This window comes from Simochromis diagramma, unplaced genomic scaffold (genome assembly GCF_900408965.1).
Source record: "Simochromis diagramma unplaced genomic scaffold, fSimDia1.1 OVJJ01000176.1, whole genome shotgun sequence".
Lineage (NCBI taxonomy): Eukaryota > Metazoa > Chordata > Actinopteri > Cichliformes > Cichlidae > Simochromis > Simochromis diagramma.
In genome coordinates this window covers 6330470-6350285 of record NW_024386892.1, presented here as the reverse complement: position 1 = coordinate 6350285, position 19816 = coordinate 6330470, and the positions used below count along the sequence as shown (strand labels likewise).

General features: G+C 37.8%; 1 protein-coding gene and 1 long non-coding RNA gene across 3 annotated transcripts in view; both read left to right on the top strand.

Annotated features, from left to right (window-relative positions):
* The window catches only part of atrnl1a (attractin-like 1a), a 307920-nt gene that overhangs the window by 158689 nt on the left and 129415 nt on the right, over positions 1 to 19816 (top strand). For both annotated transcript variants that reach the window (XM_040034074.1, XM_040034076.1), the window contains 2 exons: positions 2160 to 2317; positions 17681 to 17742. In XM_040034074.1, coding sequence (XP_039890008.1) covers positions 2160 to 2317; positions 17681 to 17742 — 220 coding nt within the window. The remainder of the gene's footprint in view (positions 1 to 2159; positions 2318 to 17680; positions 17743 to 19816) is intronic.
* Positions 2324 to 4049, top strand: LOC120734951. Its single transcript, XR_005696143.1, has 2 exons — positions 2324 to 3294; positions 3333 to 4049. It is a non-coding gene; the product is annotated as an uncharacterized LOC120734951 (long non-coding RNA).

The following is a 19816-nucleotide window of genomic DNA, read 5'->3' as shown; positions in this document are numbered from 1 at the left end:
GGTACTTCTAATACATATATATATACCAGTTTAGTCATGTGTGCAAATTTCAGAGAGTTTTCAAGCAATTTAAGATGTTAAGAGGAAAAAAAATGTGATTAATTTTGTAGGACATTTTTAATAAACACAGCAGTTTCATGAAGGCCCTATTAAAAGAATCAAAGCGCCTACAGGGTTAGCATAGAAGCTTTAGTAATGTTACTGATTTTAGCTGATTAGTGCTCGACTCAGGACTCTCTCTGAGCACAGTGTGTGCTTGGCATTAGGACTTCAGCTAACTATTTTTAATTACTTTCATTTCTTTTTTTGAATTAATAAAAATATATATATTAGTCCCGCAGAGCCCTGGGCAGGAGACAAGCTCGTGACTCTCCTGTTAGCTGGTTAGCTTTGTTGCCAGCATAGTTCTGCTCACGTTTACACTGTGCATAGATCTAATCGGCCAAAATAATTGGAAACACTTTAAAGACACATTTAAAGAACTCCCTTCATTTTAGACATCTCTCCATTGAAATCTTTTGTCAGTTCTCGTCTATGTCGATGTTGTGATACAGTGGTCCAGTCTGTCTCCAAAGCTCTTATTTAGCTGTCAGTCTGTAATGTTATCGCACAGTCAAGATTTGTCCAAAAATGGTCAGCTCCACTTCCTGCTTGCCTTGCAGGGATTCCCCCTCCTGACAAAACACATCAGAAGATATTCAGAATTTTGGCATTAGGGTATTTTAGACGCTTTCCTTCCTGATTCCAATTAAGATAAAAGCACTTTCTCACTCTTGGGATCTTGGGGCCCACAGCTTAGTCATTTTGGGACTCTGCGCTTTGTGTGTGTGTGATTGTCTTCAGACTATTGCAGAGTGTTTAATGGCCCTCGATAAAGCAGGAGGTGGAAATATATTATTCACACCATCTGAAAACTCAGCCATTAACACAGAACTGCTGATGATGCTCCGAAGGATCCTGAAATCAGACCTCTTCAGTGCTGCGAGGAATTTACAGGCTCACTGTGAATTACTGCAAGGTGTCATGATAATGCTTTTGCTGTGAATGTTAATTTGCCTGCTTGAGATGAAAGGCACGCCTTGGCATTTTAAAATTCACGCTGTTTTCGCTCAACCTGTCCAATTACCAGTTTTTGTTTTAAATTTATCTTTACAAGGACATTTGGATTGAAAACAGCCTTGCTGATGGGCAGCTCATTGTGGTGTTCTCATGTGGCTGCTGAGTATGAAGTAGGAAAAAAGGAGAAAGTTTTTACCGCTGTAAAACCGAGCTGTACTCTCCAGGCTGACATGACACTGGTCTTCATATGTCTTCGTTTTCAGAAGTTATAACAAGTGTTTTGTCAAAATCTGTGTCATTTCCGTTGTGATTTGAGTTATTATGAAATGTGTCTGATCAACTTCATTCAAAATATCTACAGGAGAAACAGGTGTGCTGGAAAGAACTCCACAAAAACAATTGTATGTTACCGGCAAAGTTTCAGTCATCCAGTCAAAGGATATTGGCTAATGCAAACTTAACAATTTGTTAAATGGGGCCTTAAAAAAATGGTATTACTTTACGCCAGAAAAAACTTTTTTTTTTCTTCTTTTTTTTAGGGCTTTTTCATCTATTTTTTAAAAATATAACATTTATAGGAAACTATAAAATTACACTAAATAAACCTTTTTTTCAGTCCTTTGATGGTGTCTTTAATATAAATAGAAAGCCTCTCTTCTTCTTAAAAACAAGTCCTGATCTCCACCTCTAGGTGGCCCATCCATCCATCCATTCGCTTCCGCTTATCCTTTTCAGGGTCGCGGGGGGCGCTGGATCCTATCCCAGCTGTCCTCTAGGTGGCCCTGAAACAAATTCAATGCCACAGACGCAAAGGTCCCATTTAATATCATTGAAATGTGCTGCTAACAGCTTTACGTATGCATGGCCATGTATTTTTACAAATGCAGGTACAAAGGCTTGTTGTCACCCAAGAATGTTTTTGACTTTGAAGGCAAATTTTGTTCCTTTTACCTCTTCTCATGGACTGTTATGAACTGCTAATACATGTGTTTGGTGAAAACTGGTTATTGAAAACAATTATCACCACAAGCCACGAGCGGTTGTTGTTAGAATAGAAGAAAAATCATATTCGTTTTTTAACCTTTTTCTGTTCCTCTCAGCTGGAACCATCTCAGGTGAGGAGATGCCCATCATAGCGAGGATGAACATTAAAGAGCACCGTGACAGTTTCTCGAGTGAAAAGTTTAACTTCAGACTTCACCACAACATCACCTTCTACGTGTATGTGTCCAACTTCAGCTGGCCAATCAAGATCCAGGTAAGGTTGCATGGATGCAGGGATGTGAAAAGTCAGGAGAGTTGGGAATGCTGTAACTTCATATTCATTTGACTTAGTAACTGACTGTAAGTCATGTAGACATGCCTTCAGATTTTTCTTTTTCTTTTGTGATACATTTTCTGAACATTAAAAATCAGCAGTTTAGAAATGTGTTACTAAAAAGATTAAAACGAATACTGAAACTAAAACACAACAACTCTGATTCTGAGTTAATGAGGTTATTATTGCAATTATTTTAAATTGACAATAATATTTCTGCTGTTTAGTCTGCCATTGATACTGGATATGATGAAAATTATTATGATGGTGTTCATTTTGAGGTCTGACTGTGATGCATGCTGGGAACTCATCAGCTAGTCCTTCAACTTTAGCCTCAAAAGGCAGACATTGGAGCCAAAACTTCCTGTTTCATCCACCTACCGTTCTGGTGGACCTGCTACATTATCAGGTCTTTGAATCTATACCTTCAGTACAATATTGTGGCAAGCTGAGGAATCTTAACAACAAAGAACTCACCCAAAGGCTGAGCCTGTTATTCTACCCCATGCAGGAAGGGGGAGTTTTTTATTGAACAGCTCACTGTGTTACACTGTGCTTCAGAGGGTCAATAACCCCACACATGGACTCACTCATGGTGTAATATTTTCTCTTTCTATCAAAACAACAACTATCAGTGAATTTACACCAGAATATTAGCAGGAACGGTCATAAGTTACGTAGCCAAAACAAATGCAAATACAGTTTAATCGTCTTAACTGGCAACACATGTTCCCAAGGCATGATGGGAGATAGCCGCTCCCAACACGTCACAATGTGCTATATCTCACAGTCACAGTTCTACTGTGTGTTGAGAGCACATTTTTCTTTTATATGTGCATAGTGTGGAGGATATCATAAGGCCTTGAGGGAATCAGATATAAAACACAGTATTTATGAGTGTTTTAAGTTGTAAATCGGTCAGATTTGACCCGAACATGACGGGAAGGTTAATCAGCACCGTCACATGTGTCTGCATTTGATGTGGAAGTCTGTGCTTCTTTTTGTTGCTACTGGGCCTAGAACAGGATTTACATCAGGAACATCTCCTGAGCAGGACTAGTTTGTGGGTGGCATATGAAATAAAACGCACATGAGTAACTCCCACCATTCCCTTTGGCCCCAGTTGCACCACAGCCATGTGGGTTGGCTCATGTGTTGGCACGATGACCATTCAGTCCCACCATTTTTGACAACCACATTTCTCATTATGAATTTATAGAAAACATGTTTTTATATTTTCTGCAGAGGACAATAAGCAAGAGGTTGAAAAAAATATGCATATTTTTTTTCTAGTAAGCATTGAAAACAGATCAGGCAGACCTGAAGATCAAAAAGTTTGTGCAAAATTGTTGTCTGATGACAATTGATGGTTTAACTGCATTTTAGTAAATGGACTCGCTCTTTTGTTTGCCACCTGGTGAGCGTGCTCAAACATGAAGGGTCAGTAGAACTCAAACTGATTACAACCACAAAACTAAAGCTTCATGTACTATAATCTTGTTTGTTAAATACACATTCCCACTGTTCATATGCAGATATGTGTTTTTTGAGACAAAGTGTGATGTAACAGAAAGGATGCTTGAAGTTGACTTTTTTTGGATCTCAAACAAGAAAAAAAAAAAGAAAAGGTTCATTGTTCAGTTGTTTTCATTTTTTTTAGTCATCTATAAAAGTGTGTTGCACAAGTTCTCTGCATTTAATTATATTTTGAATGTGGTATTATTGAAAAGAATAACTTCTGTCCACACTTTAAATCAGTTTAGCTTTGGGAATCATAAACTTAATCAATCAATGAATAACACAATGCATCATGCAAAATCTGAAATGATTGAGTCATTCTGTCATGTTTAACTACACAGAGACCAAAGTTCACAAAAGTAAAAACATGTATTGTTTTCTTTTGTTTCTGATAATCTGACATCTACTGGGACTGTGTCTACCTCACATGCTTTGCTCACACACCATATGCTGCAGATATGCAAGCCGAGAGTTTGACAAGCATCAGTTTCCAAAGGCTCAGGAAACAAAGGTTTACTACAATATTACAATATTGCTCTCTGGGGACTTGTGGGTAAGTTAAAAGAAGCTATTAATTACTCATTATAAATCCAAATAAAACAGTTTTTGGATGGACCCATTTAAGTTGCAATCATTTAAAGATTCTTGAAGATTTAAAGTGTTGGGAAATATAATGTCTAAGGACTTCACAGCCATTGTGTTGAAACGTGTGCCTGAGTGAGTCAGTAACAGTGTTCGGAAGAACATGTTAAAACACAAAGTATGCCTCGTGATGATGATCACCATCATTCCCAGTTTTCAGGAGCTGTCTCCCTGCAAAACATATAGCCCCGACAGGACATTGAGCATAAACTATTCTGAAAAGTGTTTGGCAAATCTGCTATCACATTTAATGATCTGTGAGTTTTCCAGTGTCTCTCCATCAATTATGCAGCACCGGATTAAATCTCCAGGCGGCAGCCGCACACACTGAATATTCACACTCCAGCCTTATGATCCATTAAATTGAAGTAGACTTTTAGTGGTGATATTTTAAAATGACTGTCGTCATGCAGGTTCTGGAGTGTGGGCTGATGAACGGTGTCAAGAAGTGAAAGAACGGAGAAATTAGGGCAGAGTGATGACGGGTAGGATAGCTAACTGATGTTGAGACTATCTTACAGTCACAATGTCCAGTGCTGAGGAAGTGGAGACATTTTAATTGACAGACTGGGGAAGACGGACAGCAGGTCGAGAAACAGCTGAGGATGGAGGGTTGGATGAGGAGATGCATGCAAAACTACAGTAGCTCTAATTTTTGTTAACTCACTGATTCATATAGTGCTTACTGCAAATGGGGGGCTTTGAGAATCATAGGAAACCTTGTTATCAGTGCATGATTATCTGCTTATAAGTTGATTAAAAAAAGACCCTCAATGAAGATTTAGCAATAGGAATGAAGTAGTTAAAATCAGTAAATCTACATGTGATACTATTAGAGGAAGCTCAAGGCATTTGTTAATGTTCTTAAACAGACTGTAACTGTAGGATTGAATTGACTGAGCTTCAACAGAGAAGAAGCTTAAAACAAAAAAACTTTTCCTCACCTAATTCACCTAATGAAATATTAATTTTTATATTATCAAACCATTTATTTATCACATTATTGAATCTTTTTTTGTTTTCATCAGCCCACTGCTGAATATGATATGAAGAACGCCATATTAACTTCTAATTGTTCTTTCTTTCTGAGGGTTTGATGTATAAAGTACATTTTAAGCACACATGGATCAGTAACACAACCCCAGTCGGCTTGTGTTATCAGAGTCGTTTGGTGTGTGTAAAAGTCAAAGTTTAGTGCAGAGTGTTCTGTACCTCATTATGGGTCATTTGTCCATCGATCGCTCCCCTCATATGCATTTCCCATTAATGGTACATTATCAAAGCTCCATATATCTGCTGGTGGAAAGGTGATATGATAATTACCAAGAGGAAGCCTATCTCGCCACCATGTCAGCCAGGCTCGTGTGTAACATGAGAAGCATGCGGCGTCCGGTCCTGTGACCTTGGTGGCTTCTGATGATGGAGTAGGGCGAGTTTGAGAAATTGTCCTGAGAATTGATAATGACCTGGCCTGATATATTTGATTTAATAGAGTTGGGTATACGCACACACACACACACGTACATGCAAGTCACAGGATAGCAAATGGAGTGACGGCACAAAGGGGCAACACAAGAAAGCAACAAATCTAGAGGTACCTGCTTGATTGTCAGGAAATGTAGAATTTGCTAGAGGGAACGATTGCAAGGCCACCCCTCTAACCTTGGGTCGTGAGCTCCCATCAGCTCCCGTCTATTTGTTTTGAATTTAAAAATCCTAATATCTTTGTTAAAAAAACGTTTTTCTCATTCACGGGCACTGGCTTTTATAATGTCAGGGATGCAGTGATCCAGCAATAGTGATAAACTAATAAATTTAGCAGGTGCTACAGAATATTTACAGACATTGCAGGAAGATATAATTCTGTTAAAGTTAACCTGACTTACTCTGTTTGACCTTTTAGCTGTGTGCACTGCTGGCAGCATGAGTTGACACCAAAAGTGACGTTATCTTTTGTGGCAGTGAAACACAAACAAACACTATGATCCACAGTCTCACTTCACATGGCTTTGATGTTGGCTCCTCCTCGACTTCATATTGAGCCCCGGGCCAATAAGACTGCGGGCCAGCTCTGGACTGAAGTCTGTCATTCAGAAGCTGTTACACAGACTCAGGGCACAACCTTACATGTAACCTTTTCTCACTCAAAAACAACCTACGGTATGTAAAAAAAAATAAAATAAATAAATATTGAAAATATCTGTGGCAAACTATTGTGGCCTTACAGTGTTTCCCTCACAGGATCTTGATATTGGCTGAGAATTGAGAGCTGGATGCGGAACAGATTTTTATTAGATGATATTCCCCCTTAGCTTTAGCTCCTCTGCACTCATCTCATATTTTTATGTATTTTATGTCATATGTAACTCCATCCATCGGTACCTACATACATCCTCTGTCATGTATCTGGGTCCAGTTTGTCGGGGCAACAGTCTAAGCAGAGATGCCCAGTTTTCCCTTCAAGTGGCCAATTGCTCCAGTTCTTCTGCAGGGAAACTGAGAAGGCTCCAAGACAAGCCAAAAGATATAATCCCTCGAAGTGCCCTGGGTCTATCCCGGCCACCTCACAGTATGACTTGCCTGAAACACCCGAACAGGCATCCAACTCAGATGCCTGTTCGGGAATCTGAGTAGGGTGATTTCAGGGTGAGGGAATACAAACATGGATGAGGAAGATGGCATAATGGGTTTTCATTAAATGTGTGTGTGTCTGCTTTTTCAGATATCCAACACTTTGCAAATGCTGAATTTCTCTCTCTTTGATTAAACAAACTTAAGTCAGAGATAATAAAATTATATGTTGCATCTGCAAATACAGATGCAACAAATCCCAAGAAAATACAGACCACCACTCTAATTTGTTCATTTGACACCATTTTTTCCCATAAAGTAGGACTGGCCTGGTTTTGTTTCTAATCAGAAAATCATGTTTTATTGATTGGGCACACAAACATTGTTGGAACATGACCCAGTTTCTCTCCATCTTTTCTTTTCATTTGTTTATTTTGAAAGAACAACTAATTTAGCCAGAAGTTCTATAACTCAACATCATAACTGTGTCTAATTTGAACATCTCTGTTTGTAATTTAGCAGAAAAAGTTATTTTAACAGCGAAGGCTTTGTAATATTGCTTAAATTAACAGACGTGTGTTTACATTTTTCAAAAACACTAAATTGGAATCGATGACAGGAAAATTAGCTGTAAAAAGAGCTTGTTCTGTACATCTGCTTCCCTGCTGCATCGCTCCATGCATTGCAGCTTATACGCCAGTTGATTAAAAGCCTTCTGTCAGAGGTGAGCAGCCATTTTGTTGCAGAGGAACTCAGGGCTGTGATAATTTGATTTGCTGCGCAGTGCTTGGTCACTCATCGTCTGTGTCATCATTGAAAAGGATGCCTCTTCTAATCAGATATCCGCCACACACACAAACACCCTCTCTGATCAGTCAGTTGCAAAGTATCCATTATTGGATTAAAACAGAAGCCTAAATGGTTAACTGTCTGACCATCTCACACTCACACACACACACACACACACACACACACACACACACACGACAAAGGAGGATTGAAAGCACATCTATCTGATGCATCTCATTGAAGCAGTATCACATTTCATAGGCTAGAACAGAAGTCGAGAGGCACGGTGCTACACATGTAACCAGAAAGGAAGTCATCAGCAGTCATCAACACAAATTAGGTTGGTTACAGAATAGATACATGTGTAGCATGCGTGTGCGGGAAATGGTCACCTGACATTTATAACAGCAACATTTAGTGACCAAAATCAATGTATTTAATCAATCATCTGATCAGTAAAGCTAAGTCAATTTAAATATTTTCTCAAGACATTTGCAGGTTTAACTTTTAATTCAGAGATAATATTTGAAATATTCAATTGTAACTAAATAGTTCAAATATTTGAAACAAACAGAAGTCCTGACTGTTCTGTTATTTGGGGTTTTTACTGCAGTTTGTTGCTGGTGTTTGAGCTGTAGATTAATGCATGAGCGTGCCTTAAGCACCTGTTTAAAGAAGACTGCATCTGTGAGCTCTCCTAACAAGTGCACACATATGGTAGAGCGGGACTCATTTGCATAACATGTAGGTGGAAGCAGCACTTGGCAACTGCTTCACTTTGGTCATTAGGTTCTTATGAATATTCAAATACTGAGGGAGCATGCACTGTAAACACATCGCTTTTCGCTTAACATGCTGATATTAGCATGTGTACATGATTTCTATATGCTTCATAAGCAACTCTCAATTTCATTTTATAATTGAGCACTGTCTCACTGCTTTAGGCTGTTATAAAGCTTTAAACCCTAAAACTAATATAGAGTTGTATGAACTAGTTTTAACATATTTATTTCTCACTTAGACTATTTTTGTACCAGATGTACAGTAGACATGGATGGACGGTGGATGTAAGAAATATTTCCCAACATATTGATTGTTTTGATTGTTTTAATGGATTTCCATACTCATTTTACAAATACCTTCAGAATTTCGTTTTTAAATATACTGTACTACACTTAAGCTGGTTTTATAGTTTAAATTACTATTAATATTACTTTAATAAATAGCACTTAGGTGGGGAGTAGGATTCCTCTTTTAATACTCTTAATACACTAAAATCGAGCATATAGGCCAGTGAATATTTTAAAGTCAAGTGAGCTAATGCAAATAGATAAGATGACTGCACAGCCAGCCACTATCAGCAGATTGGTAAAGCCTCCAGATACTGTACATCTGCAAGCCGCTTTGAAACCCTACTCCAGTCTAACACCTCCTTTTTTATGCTGTATTTGACTCAATCACTGACAAATGTGTTGGTACTGGTGCCTGTTCAGTGCTCCACAGGTTTCTTTCTGCTGCTCTTACTCTGCTTTATGCTTCCCACATGCATATTTACAAGGGCAGTTAGGGAGATGAAATATGTACTTAACTTTCTGACTGTTGAACAATATTTTTATTTCAGTCTTTAAAAATACCCTTGCTATATTGCTCGAGGTTGGTATTTGTTATGATAAACGTAGTGGCTAAACTCAAATACGTTGCATATATTAAACATAAAAATAGACTTTTGATTTGGATCTTAATACACAAAATCTCTCTGCTTGTCTGTTAACTCCCCTACACAATCACTTGAGCAACCAAACTTGACACACAGGTACATCTTAGGCTTCTGAGGATCGGCTATCTAACAACATTGTGCTGCCTAGCAACCACCTATGAATTGATTAAATGGTATAATTGTAATGTTTATGCATGTATAACAACTTAATAAAAGTGCTGCCATTTAAATTGCATGAGTATCTAATTTATAGCCGCAAAACATTATCAGTTATGATAACTGATGATGCCATCACTTTGCCTGGCACCCACCTAATAGACTAAAACGACTTTTCCATAGTAGGGTTTATGAATGTAGTAGCACACATATTTTTTAGACAGAGAATGGTTGACAAATTATCAAAATGATCAATTAATCATAGATATTTAATTATGCATATTCACTTTTTCTGGATATTAGCAAACAGTCACTCTGTTCAGTGTTATCTTGAATACTCATCCCTTTGTTTTGTTGCTTTTCTCAGTGTGATTAAGTTATCAGTTTGCCAGAAACACAAACAAACCACTGTTGTAGCATTTCCATGAACTAGTTTTTATAATTAAAAGGCCCCAATTGCTGGTTTGAGTGAACAATTTATTCTTCTTTGGCTTCGTAGAAAAAAATTCCCAAAAATGGGCACCACATTGAGGCCTTCCTCATCATTACTGCCTGAAGTCTGTGTCAAACATGAGTTCCAAAGTTTCCACTTACTGTTTTCAGCTGCTATAGGTTTGAGTATCTATCAGGGTCTCTGTGTTATAAAGTAGTTTGCCGGTGATGGACTGTTTCTTTCAGTTAATATGAACCATAGTTCCACTGCCCTGCAGCCTTGATGAAGATTAAGTGAGAAGAGTTCCTCAGCTGCTCTTTTCCATCTTCTTTTCCTTCTGTACTTTCTGTGTACTCATTTCCTTTCCCCCCCCTTTCGGTGCACCCCTTTCTATTTTTCTCCTTTTCCTTTTACCTTCCTGTATTGATTAGCTAAGCACTTTCTTTTATTCCACATTTTAACAAGCAGCCCTTGGTTCAGGGTTAGGGAAATCAAAGGCAGCCCACTGCTGTCACAGCTCTTAAGCTTGTCCCCAGAGGGCCACCGGAGTCCCTTCATAATGACTGGATTGTAGCACTGGAGTCCTTGGAGCCCTCTTTATGTCATTCCTGTTCTTCTCATTTTTTTACTCCTCCCTCCCAGTCCTTCCTCTCACTCTCACTCTCTTCTCTGGTAATTGCAGTTCTGACTAGCCGGTTGACCCCTGACCTTCAAACAATTACATTCTATCATGTGTTTGTGCTGTGATGTGTGGGTTGTTTCAGTGTTTATTGTCTGAGTTTTGGAGAATTCCCTTCTGTAGTATTTTTTCTGACCCATTCTCCCTGCTGTATTTCCTGTAGCTGCAGTTTGTGTTAGGACCAAGTCTGCTCCAGCAGCACTCACCGTAGTGTTTCAAAGCTTTGTTATATCGCAATAGAAACATCAGTTCTTCTTATGTTATAGTCATTTAAATCCGTAAGTGAAATATACTGAGGCATCTCTATTATTCTAAATCATTGTTCGGTGTATATGAATCCGATCTTTTTCCTGAATCCTTCATCTTTTTCTTTTTTAACTTGAGGTATGTCTGAAACTCATTTGAAGCTGTTTTGTAGTATTGGCCACTAACTCTTGCACAATGAGCATTTTGCATGTTTTTTAGATTCTCGTAAAATTTTCTGTAATTTTTGAAATGTTTGATTGAGCGAACTCCAACAATAAATGCACAATTACTTTGACAGCGCTATGTGTGCTTGTGCCACACCCCCACAGTGTATTATTGCAGCTTTGTAGCATAGCTTGCTAATGTTAACAACATAGCACTCCACCCTTCTTGTTCAAAACACCAATAACATGGCATTGGCCAAAATGCTGATGTTAAGGCTTTAAAATGAGCCCAAAACTAGTTGGTGATGTCACCGTAGCTATGTCCATTTTGTTGAAGTTAAATTCACTGATTCTGTTGTGAAAAACAGAATCTGTTTTTCTATTATTATTATTATTATTATTATTATTATTATTATTACAACAGCTGCAGTATATTAAACTAAAACCACTAACCTCAGTAGAGCTGTTTCCTACATCAAAACTATGAACGGGCTTAAAAAAAATATGTAGCAATAAATAATTCAACATGCAAAGCACACAGGCGCACTTTCCATTCCATAAATAGCATATACTGTGGTGACTCATGTAATCGCTCTTTTTCAATGTAAATTTCACTAAAGATGTCTAATCTTTCAGGAGTGCAGTACTTACCATTACAGTATCTGACATTGATTTGTCTTAAGCCCTTTTTGGATGGGATTATTGTTCCCTGGGGGCCTCATGTGATTGAGAAATTACCCGTCCTACTATCTCTGTAGGTTCTCAGTCATCCAGATCATGGTAGTTTTAAGATCTTGAGAAATAAAAGAATCAAAACTGGACTTCCTGTGTTAGAATCCCTTTATTAGAAGTACAGTTACTATTTATTTTCTATCACTCCTGCTCCAACCAGCTGTTTCATATGTTAGTTTCGCAAATTCAGTTCATTTCAATTCAATATAGCGCCAAATCACAAGAACAGTCGCCTCAAGGCACTTTATATTGTAAGGTAGACCCTACAATAATACACAATACATACGGAGAACAACCCCACAGTCATATGACCCCGTATGAGTAAGCACTGTGGCAACAGTGGGAAGGAAAAACTCCCTTTTAACAGGAAGAAACCTCCGACAGAACCAGGCTCAGGGAGGGGCGGGGCCATCAGCTGCAACCGGTTGGGGTGAGAGAAGGAAGACGGGATAAAAGACATGCTGTGGAAGAGAGCCAGAGATTTATAAGAAGTATGATTCAAAGCAGAGAGGTCTGTTAACACACAGTGCATGAGAAAGGTGACTGACTGACATAGTATTTATAAAGTGTGTTTTACTCAGATTTACTGTCATCACTGGTCAACAACTAGACCTAAAGTCAACCTGAAGGCTGTTGGGCCTGTTCACAGTAAGGACGCTGTCATTTATGTTAGCCATCTCATTTCCTTTGACATGTTGCTCCTGTCCATGCTGTACAGAAGCAGAAAACCTAGATTTGTACCAAAAGGTTTCCAAACTTTCTTTTTTAATGACAAAGCATCACTTTAATAAAACACACACAAAGATGTTCATTCAGAACATCTTTCCTACAAAAAATATAGGAAAAAAGGCAACATCACCAAGATGTGACATTGTCTTGGTGAATGAGGCTAAAATTGTCACAGGACATTTGTCTTTGATGCGATTTTATTGACATGGCTTTTATTGCTAAGGATTGATATTGAAAATGACTTACTACAGGTCTCCATAAAATAATTACACCATGTAAAGAATGGTAGCAGGATAACAACATGGTTATACAAATAGTTTAGGGCACTTTCTTATATGCATCAGTTCTGTGTTTAAAAAATGCTGCAAGTTACACCATGGCAAACTGCCAAACGATAAGTGTGCACAGGTCTTTGCTGCCAAAATCTAAATGCCAGTATTGCTGTACACCACTCTGCAGTTTTTACTTAAAGCATATAAAACCTGTCAAGAGACACAGTTAAGTTTGCTTTGAAGAAACCAGCAAAAACAGTAGCTTGAAAATGACCGTAGAATTATCTCCTCTGTATTTCAGTAAGAGTTGCACAAATATAGTGCATTTCTTGTCACTATTGAAATGAATTCAGTTATACTTAAATTGTCCAAATTATACTTGTCTGATGGTAATTTGCTCATTCTATGTATGTGCACATTAAGCTTGCATTATGTGTTTGTCCTCATGTTAGATTCTCGTTTGTGGCTCTGCAGTGGTGTGTGCTGGGATGAAAAGGGTGTGGTCTAAACATCTTATTGATTATAGTTGTTTAACGACTGCAGTTGTTGTAAATTGAAATGATGGTAGTTGGCTGGAGCTGGTATGGGACTCATGAGTGCGGGAGAGAAAAATTAGGAGCAGTTTAAACTTACTGCATTAAGTGCAGCGATCATAATTTGTCCACTGTGCAAGTTTGTGTTTGTTTTGTTGCATTTGTTTTTCAGTGTACAGGATGTTTATCCATTGTTTGACAGTAAATGTGTGCTTTTTTTGTTTGTTTTTTGTTTTGTTTTTTTACCTTGTTGCAGTATGTGTGTACACTCATAATAACTCTTTATATTGTCAGGGGGGAATGATGTAAACTGCTGCAGTAGAAGCCTGAATGCAAAGCCAGGCTCTTTTCTCCCTGATGCCTGTATTAATGCTGTGTCCCACTGGACCAAAATCAGCTTTTCTGCAGCTTTTTCACTGTCAGGCCATTTTACCTGCTGCACAAGTGCTGGTAAACCTCTTAAGCTCATTCTGCCCCATTTCTTTCCCTCTTCCCTCCCAAGTAGTCTCAAAGGATTCACCAAAGACAAAGACGCAGCCTCTTTGACTATTAGGGCCATTTAAAGGTATCCCCATGTTGAACATGGCTGAAATACAGTGCCGTTATTTTGATGCGTCCCATCAGTATTTATTTTATATTTTACAACCCCAGTTAGCTGCAGTGGTTTAATGATTTTAAATTCATTTTTCACAGTCTACTGTGTGCTACTACTCAGTGCTACTAAGTACATAAGTGGCTTTGCCTGTACCTCTTTTATATTATCTTAAAGTTTCATGAGAGAAAGTGTAAGATTTTGACACCTTTGAAAGACAATTAGTACAAAATGAAAGACTTTTCGCCTCTTAACGCAAAAATGAAAAAGAATAAGAAAGTGCGGGTCTGTCTAGCATAGGATGATTTCTTATTAAACTACTGATGCACATTTAAAGACATCTAAAGTTTAATTGTTAAGAATTTATCAGATTCTAAAGTTAGCTTTTAATTTCAAGAGAAACTCTGAGGGCAACATGTCCTCATAGTAATTAGATGTCATAGTCTCTCCTCGGATATCTTTTTTTTGTTCCAATACACTTAATATCAAAAGCACAAGATGTCCTTATAAACATAATTTACTTTACAGTTGGAAGAAGTGATATTTCTTCGTTAATGACACATTTGTTATTTATATAATATGGTTTGATCTTCATCTACATGTGAGTCACACTTTTATGCACAAACTCACTCAACAAATAAACAAAAACACAGGTCTCAGATGTTCTAGTTAAGGAGGTAAGACAATGTTTTAGTTGAGCTCCTATAAAGAAACACATACTGATAAAGTACGCTCTTCTCAAGAGGATTGGTTGGTGTGAACTATGCCTTGTTCACAACAACTTTCTTAGGACCTTAATATAATCATTATGTAATATCCTGGAGGTTTGAAAATGCAAAGAAAGCTATTCTAAAGACATAGGCGTTCATTAATCCACAATAAGACAAACAGTTTACAAATGGAAGAAATGTTGGGCTGTTGTTATTCTGTATACGGGTGAAGCTCTGTGGATGGTGAAGGAGAATTTGAAGTTTTTGGCAAAAATGCACAAAGTTCCTTTAAGAAAAAAGACACTGCCAAAAACTGACTGAGAAGCATGGTGGATGCAGCATCATGGAATAGGGCTGCTTTGTTGTTTGGCTGTCTTGCAATCACTGTGGGATCAAAGAATTAGAAATGATATTAGGACATGTTGCACAAGAACGTCTGGGCAGCAGTTCCTTAAGCTTATGAGCGCATTCTGTAGGTGATCTAATTAAACAATAAACCAAACCAAAGTAAATATTCAACAGAGTGCTTGAGAGAGAACTAAATTTAAGTTTTGGAAACTCCAAAGCAAGTCACTAACTTTTACCTAATTTAGACGTCTGTGGAAATGCCTGCTGTGTGCCATCAAGACATCAATTGATGATGTGGAAGTGTCAGAAGCAATTTTAGGCTAAATCTGATGAAGGCTATTGCTGTTAAAAGAAGACCTAAAGGTTTCAAGGCTACACTTTGCATTTGTTCAGTTAAGCCATTAAAAAAAGCTTTTTATTTATGTTAATGTCAAAATAGCAGCAAATACAAACACATTACGTGTTGAGGTGTTGAAAAAACTCCTTTGTGAAAAGGTTTTTAATTGGCAGTCATCTTAGTGGGACTTTGACAAATCAATTGTTGTTTGGTCTGCTGCTGTGCAACTTTTCAGTTCTCCATTCTTGTATTTTCTTAACCAAGAATGCTCACTTTCTTAAATGTAACCATATTTTAAATGAGTGGATAAGACATTGGGAAACACCATTAATAACAGTCATACTGGTTGAGCTTGGAAGAAACTGACAGGTAATCAGTTTTCCTGTGAAGCAGACCTCCTAATTGAATTACTCCATTTAATTACTAAATGGATCAAAGCTCTAAGATGGTCATTACAATTCTTAGACTTTACTCTTAGTTTTCTACGAAACAATAGCAGTGATTTTGCTCAGTGCACTGGCACACCAATACTTGTTCTAAGATGATGACTACTACTTTCCCCTGTACTTCTGTACTGGTTGTGCTGCTGGCATGAAATCATAAGTGAAAACAAACAAACCACCAACCAGTAGCCGTCAGTAAATTTGTGCTGTTGAGAGTTTTACTTTTGTGCACCAATATTCCTTTTGTTTTTTTGTTTTTTTAAATTATCCTCATTAACCGCTCGTCTTTGGTTGACTTGGTCATTTGGTCATTTATCTTAGAGCATTGATCCATATGAGGAGTCTTTGTGCCTTCTAACTGTAACTGAAATATCAGCTTTTTGTTGTCCCTGCAGGACAGGAAAGTGAATGGAAAATCAATTATTTTTGTAATAAATAATCCTCTTAACATGATGGATTTGAGACATAGACTGCAGTGGCTTTTCAAGAGTTTTCATATCTGAGAGCCAAAACTGTACTCTGAAGCCAGAAGGCACATCTTACATAGACACAGAAAAACACACAGTAAACTCACACAACTGTTCATAAACACGGATTGTATTGAGTTACAGAGTGAGGGATGAGATGAGGTGAGAGGTGAGGATGGCTTTCATGCTGTTAGGAATATGTGTGGGTGTGTATGCTGATGAAACGAGTGGAAATATAGATAATACATCTTTTAATATTGCAAAAACAGTACAAAAATGTGGCTCATTTAAACATGCACAAACTAGATGAAGTTTTTGGCCACTTTAAAGAGGGCATATCATATTTTTTTTTTAACTTTATGAGCCTTAATTAGTATAGCAGACATTGGAAACATAGTAAATTGGAAGCTTGGGTTTCCACAAGCAATAAAGAAACATTGTTTGATAATCAGCCAGGATGTTGTATTCACTAATATGTAATTGTGCTTTTCTTTACTGAAATATAGAATAATCTGTTAAAGTTAAACCAGTTAATATCTGCATGGTTGAAGACAAGCGGAAAAATCAATTAACGATAATTACAATAAATACACAGTGTGCATTGACTGAGTCGACATGTTTTATATCTGTGGCTTTGAACACCAGAGTGTCACACACTGCACCAGCATCCCAGAAGAGAAGAGAACATGATGGATGATGCAGCCAGCTGATTTAGTGGAGCTATAGCATGCAGTAGGTTTGTCAAATTTCAATTGTTGAACAAAGTGCTGCAGAATACCGAAGAACACAAAAGGCCAGAAGCTTTTAGTCACAGGCTAATCTTATAATAACCTGCAACCCATACGGTGGTGCATCGCATTGTATTCTTTGTGTTTGTGTCATGTTTGAATGTAAAAGGCAGGAATAAAACCAATGGTTTTTTGTAAGAGGTCTGAATGCTGGCCTTGGATAAAGAAAGATGTTTAACAGATACCGTTTTAGTTTCCAGTGCTCTGTAAAAGGAGCATTAAAAAAGCAGTGCAGTGACTTGTGTAGATTTTATAGTCTGTGTTGTTCTTACATTTGCAGGAAGAAGTTTTGTTGGAAAAAGTTCCAATCACAAAAGGGAGGAGAAGAAAATCAGCATTTTAACTGGTGTTCAAAGGTCACATAGAGGCAAAAAGTCAAACTTGTACATTTTGCACTAACCTCTTGCACTCTCTTTCCCTTTCTTGTCTTGTCTCAGATTGCTTTCTCTCAGCACAACAGCATCATGGACCTGGTGCAGTTCTTCGTTACCTTCTTCAGGTAAGTTTTTGTTTTTTTTGATTGTTATATTTACTTATTTACTGCATCTTTCATGCCGAGCATCCGCCAGCTCCTACAGCACCTTGTAGGGCTTTTGCTGCTCAGTGGTTCAGCTCCCAGAAGATCTTTGCTCAACTGAGCTCTAACCTGAAGTCACAAAGTTACAGTAGGAGGCAGCAGCCTCAGGAAAGACACTTCACCCTCAGCAGCTGTGTTACCTTCTGCAGGAGAAGTGTGGGTTGCTAAGAAAGAGCATGGATGCACAATTGATTGAAACATAATTTTATCTTGAAGAAAACCTGCAGGATTAATAAGATGAAGGGTTTTATTTGTATAATGTATAAAGTTGCTGTGCTTGCTCTTAAAAGAATCATTTTGAAATCTTAATACTTAAAAAATTTAGGTTTCATAAAACAAAAAAACTTTAAAAAGTATCCAAATGAGTTGCTTTGACCTGCAAATCAGCTAATTAGTGGGCTCCCAATCTTTGAAAAACCAGTGCATTATTAATAAGCTCATAAGAATTTTATAGTTGTTTTTCATACCTTCTCACTCACTTGAATTGAAGAAAATATATGAATTTCATATCTAAACTCAAAATGCTGAAACCTAAGAATCCAGTGAAATTAACTATGAGTTTTTCCTTACTATATTTGTTATGTTTCTCTTATTATAATAAAGCCATCATAGCAAGTGAGGAAACGTTCACTAAAAGATTAATTTATATAGTAATATTTATGACATACTTGCCCTTGGTATACTTTTTATTGCATAAGTGTAAGAAGACTATAAGTGTACACTATTTGTGTCCAGATGGTTGATTCTTCATAGTCTTTAATCATCTCTGAGTTGTTAAAAAGCACATTATAAATAGAATAATAGTGGTTATAACAATGACGATAAACAGCTAAATAAAACACGAAGAAATGAATGTAGGTTTGTTAACAGCTCACATACCTTGTTGTCCACTAGTGCACATGCATGTCTTTTTAAAGTAACCGGTCATCAACAGCCATCAAGTTGAGAATCACAGCTTCTGGGATATTACCGAGCACTTCCATTCAGTGCAATTCTTTCCTTCTAAAATTAAGTTTTTCAAGGCTGAGTGTAACCGAGAGAGCCCCGGCTCGGACAGTCGTGGTCGTTGTGTCCTTGGGCAAGACACTTCACCTACCGCCTACTGGTGATGGCCAGAGGGGCCGATGGTGCGATATGGCAGCCTCGCTTCTGTCAGTCTGTAGCTGTAGCTTGCCTTCACCAGTGTATGAATGTGAGAGTGGTATTGTAAAGCGCTTTGAGGGGTCCCGAAAAGCGCTATATAAATGCAATCCATTATTATTATTATTATTATTATTATTATTATTATGAGAAAAAAACAGAATTTATACAATTCTAATGAGTTTGGGAATCAATATTTGATATGATCACCTTTATTTTTCAACATCGCCTGAAATCTTTTTGGCAAATTTTCATAATTCCATTAATTCTAACAAGATCCCCAACACTACTGCCTGAAATGCAACCCCAAACCATGACAGAGCCTCCTCTACATGCTTTACAAATGGCTGTCATAATCAGTGCTGTACCTCTCTCCTGACCTACTCCAGGAACCAAAATTCCTGGAGTAGGTCAGTTATTTGGATTAATCACTCCATCAGATCTGTTGCCACTGATCTTCATTCCAGGTCTTGTGTAGTTTGCCATACCCCACTTTTTTCCTCTCCATTTCTCTTCCTTATGAACTTCTTGACAGCCACGCTTCCACTGAGATTTTGGCAAACAGTAGATGGATCAACCAGGTGCCAAGGGCCAGGTGCATCGCTCAGGCCCTGTGTCACATCTTTGCTGGATTTGTTTTCCAATTTCTTAAGGACAAGACTTTCTGATGTTATTCATCTGCTGTAGTTTTTTTGTCCTCCACTTATCTGGTTTCCTCAAAATTTTTAATGGCACACTGCACATATGCTGCCTGCTGTGGTGAGATTTGGTGCCAAATGTTCATCTAAAAGCTCTTTGGAATCCTCTTCCTGGTGCAGAAATACAATTTATAGCTGTAAAACTATGTTTCCCCTGT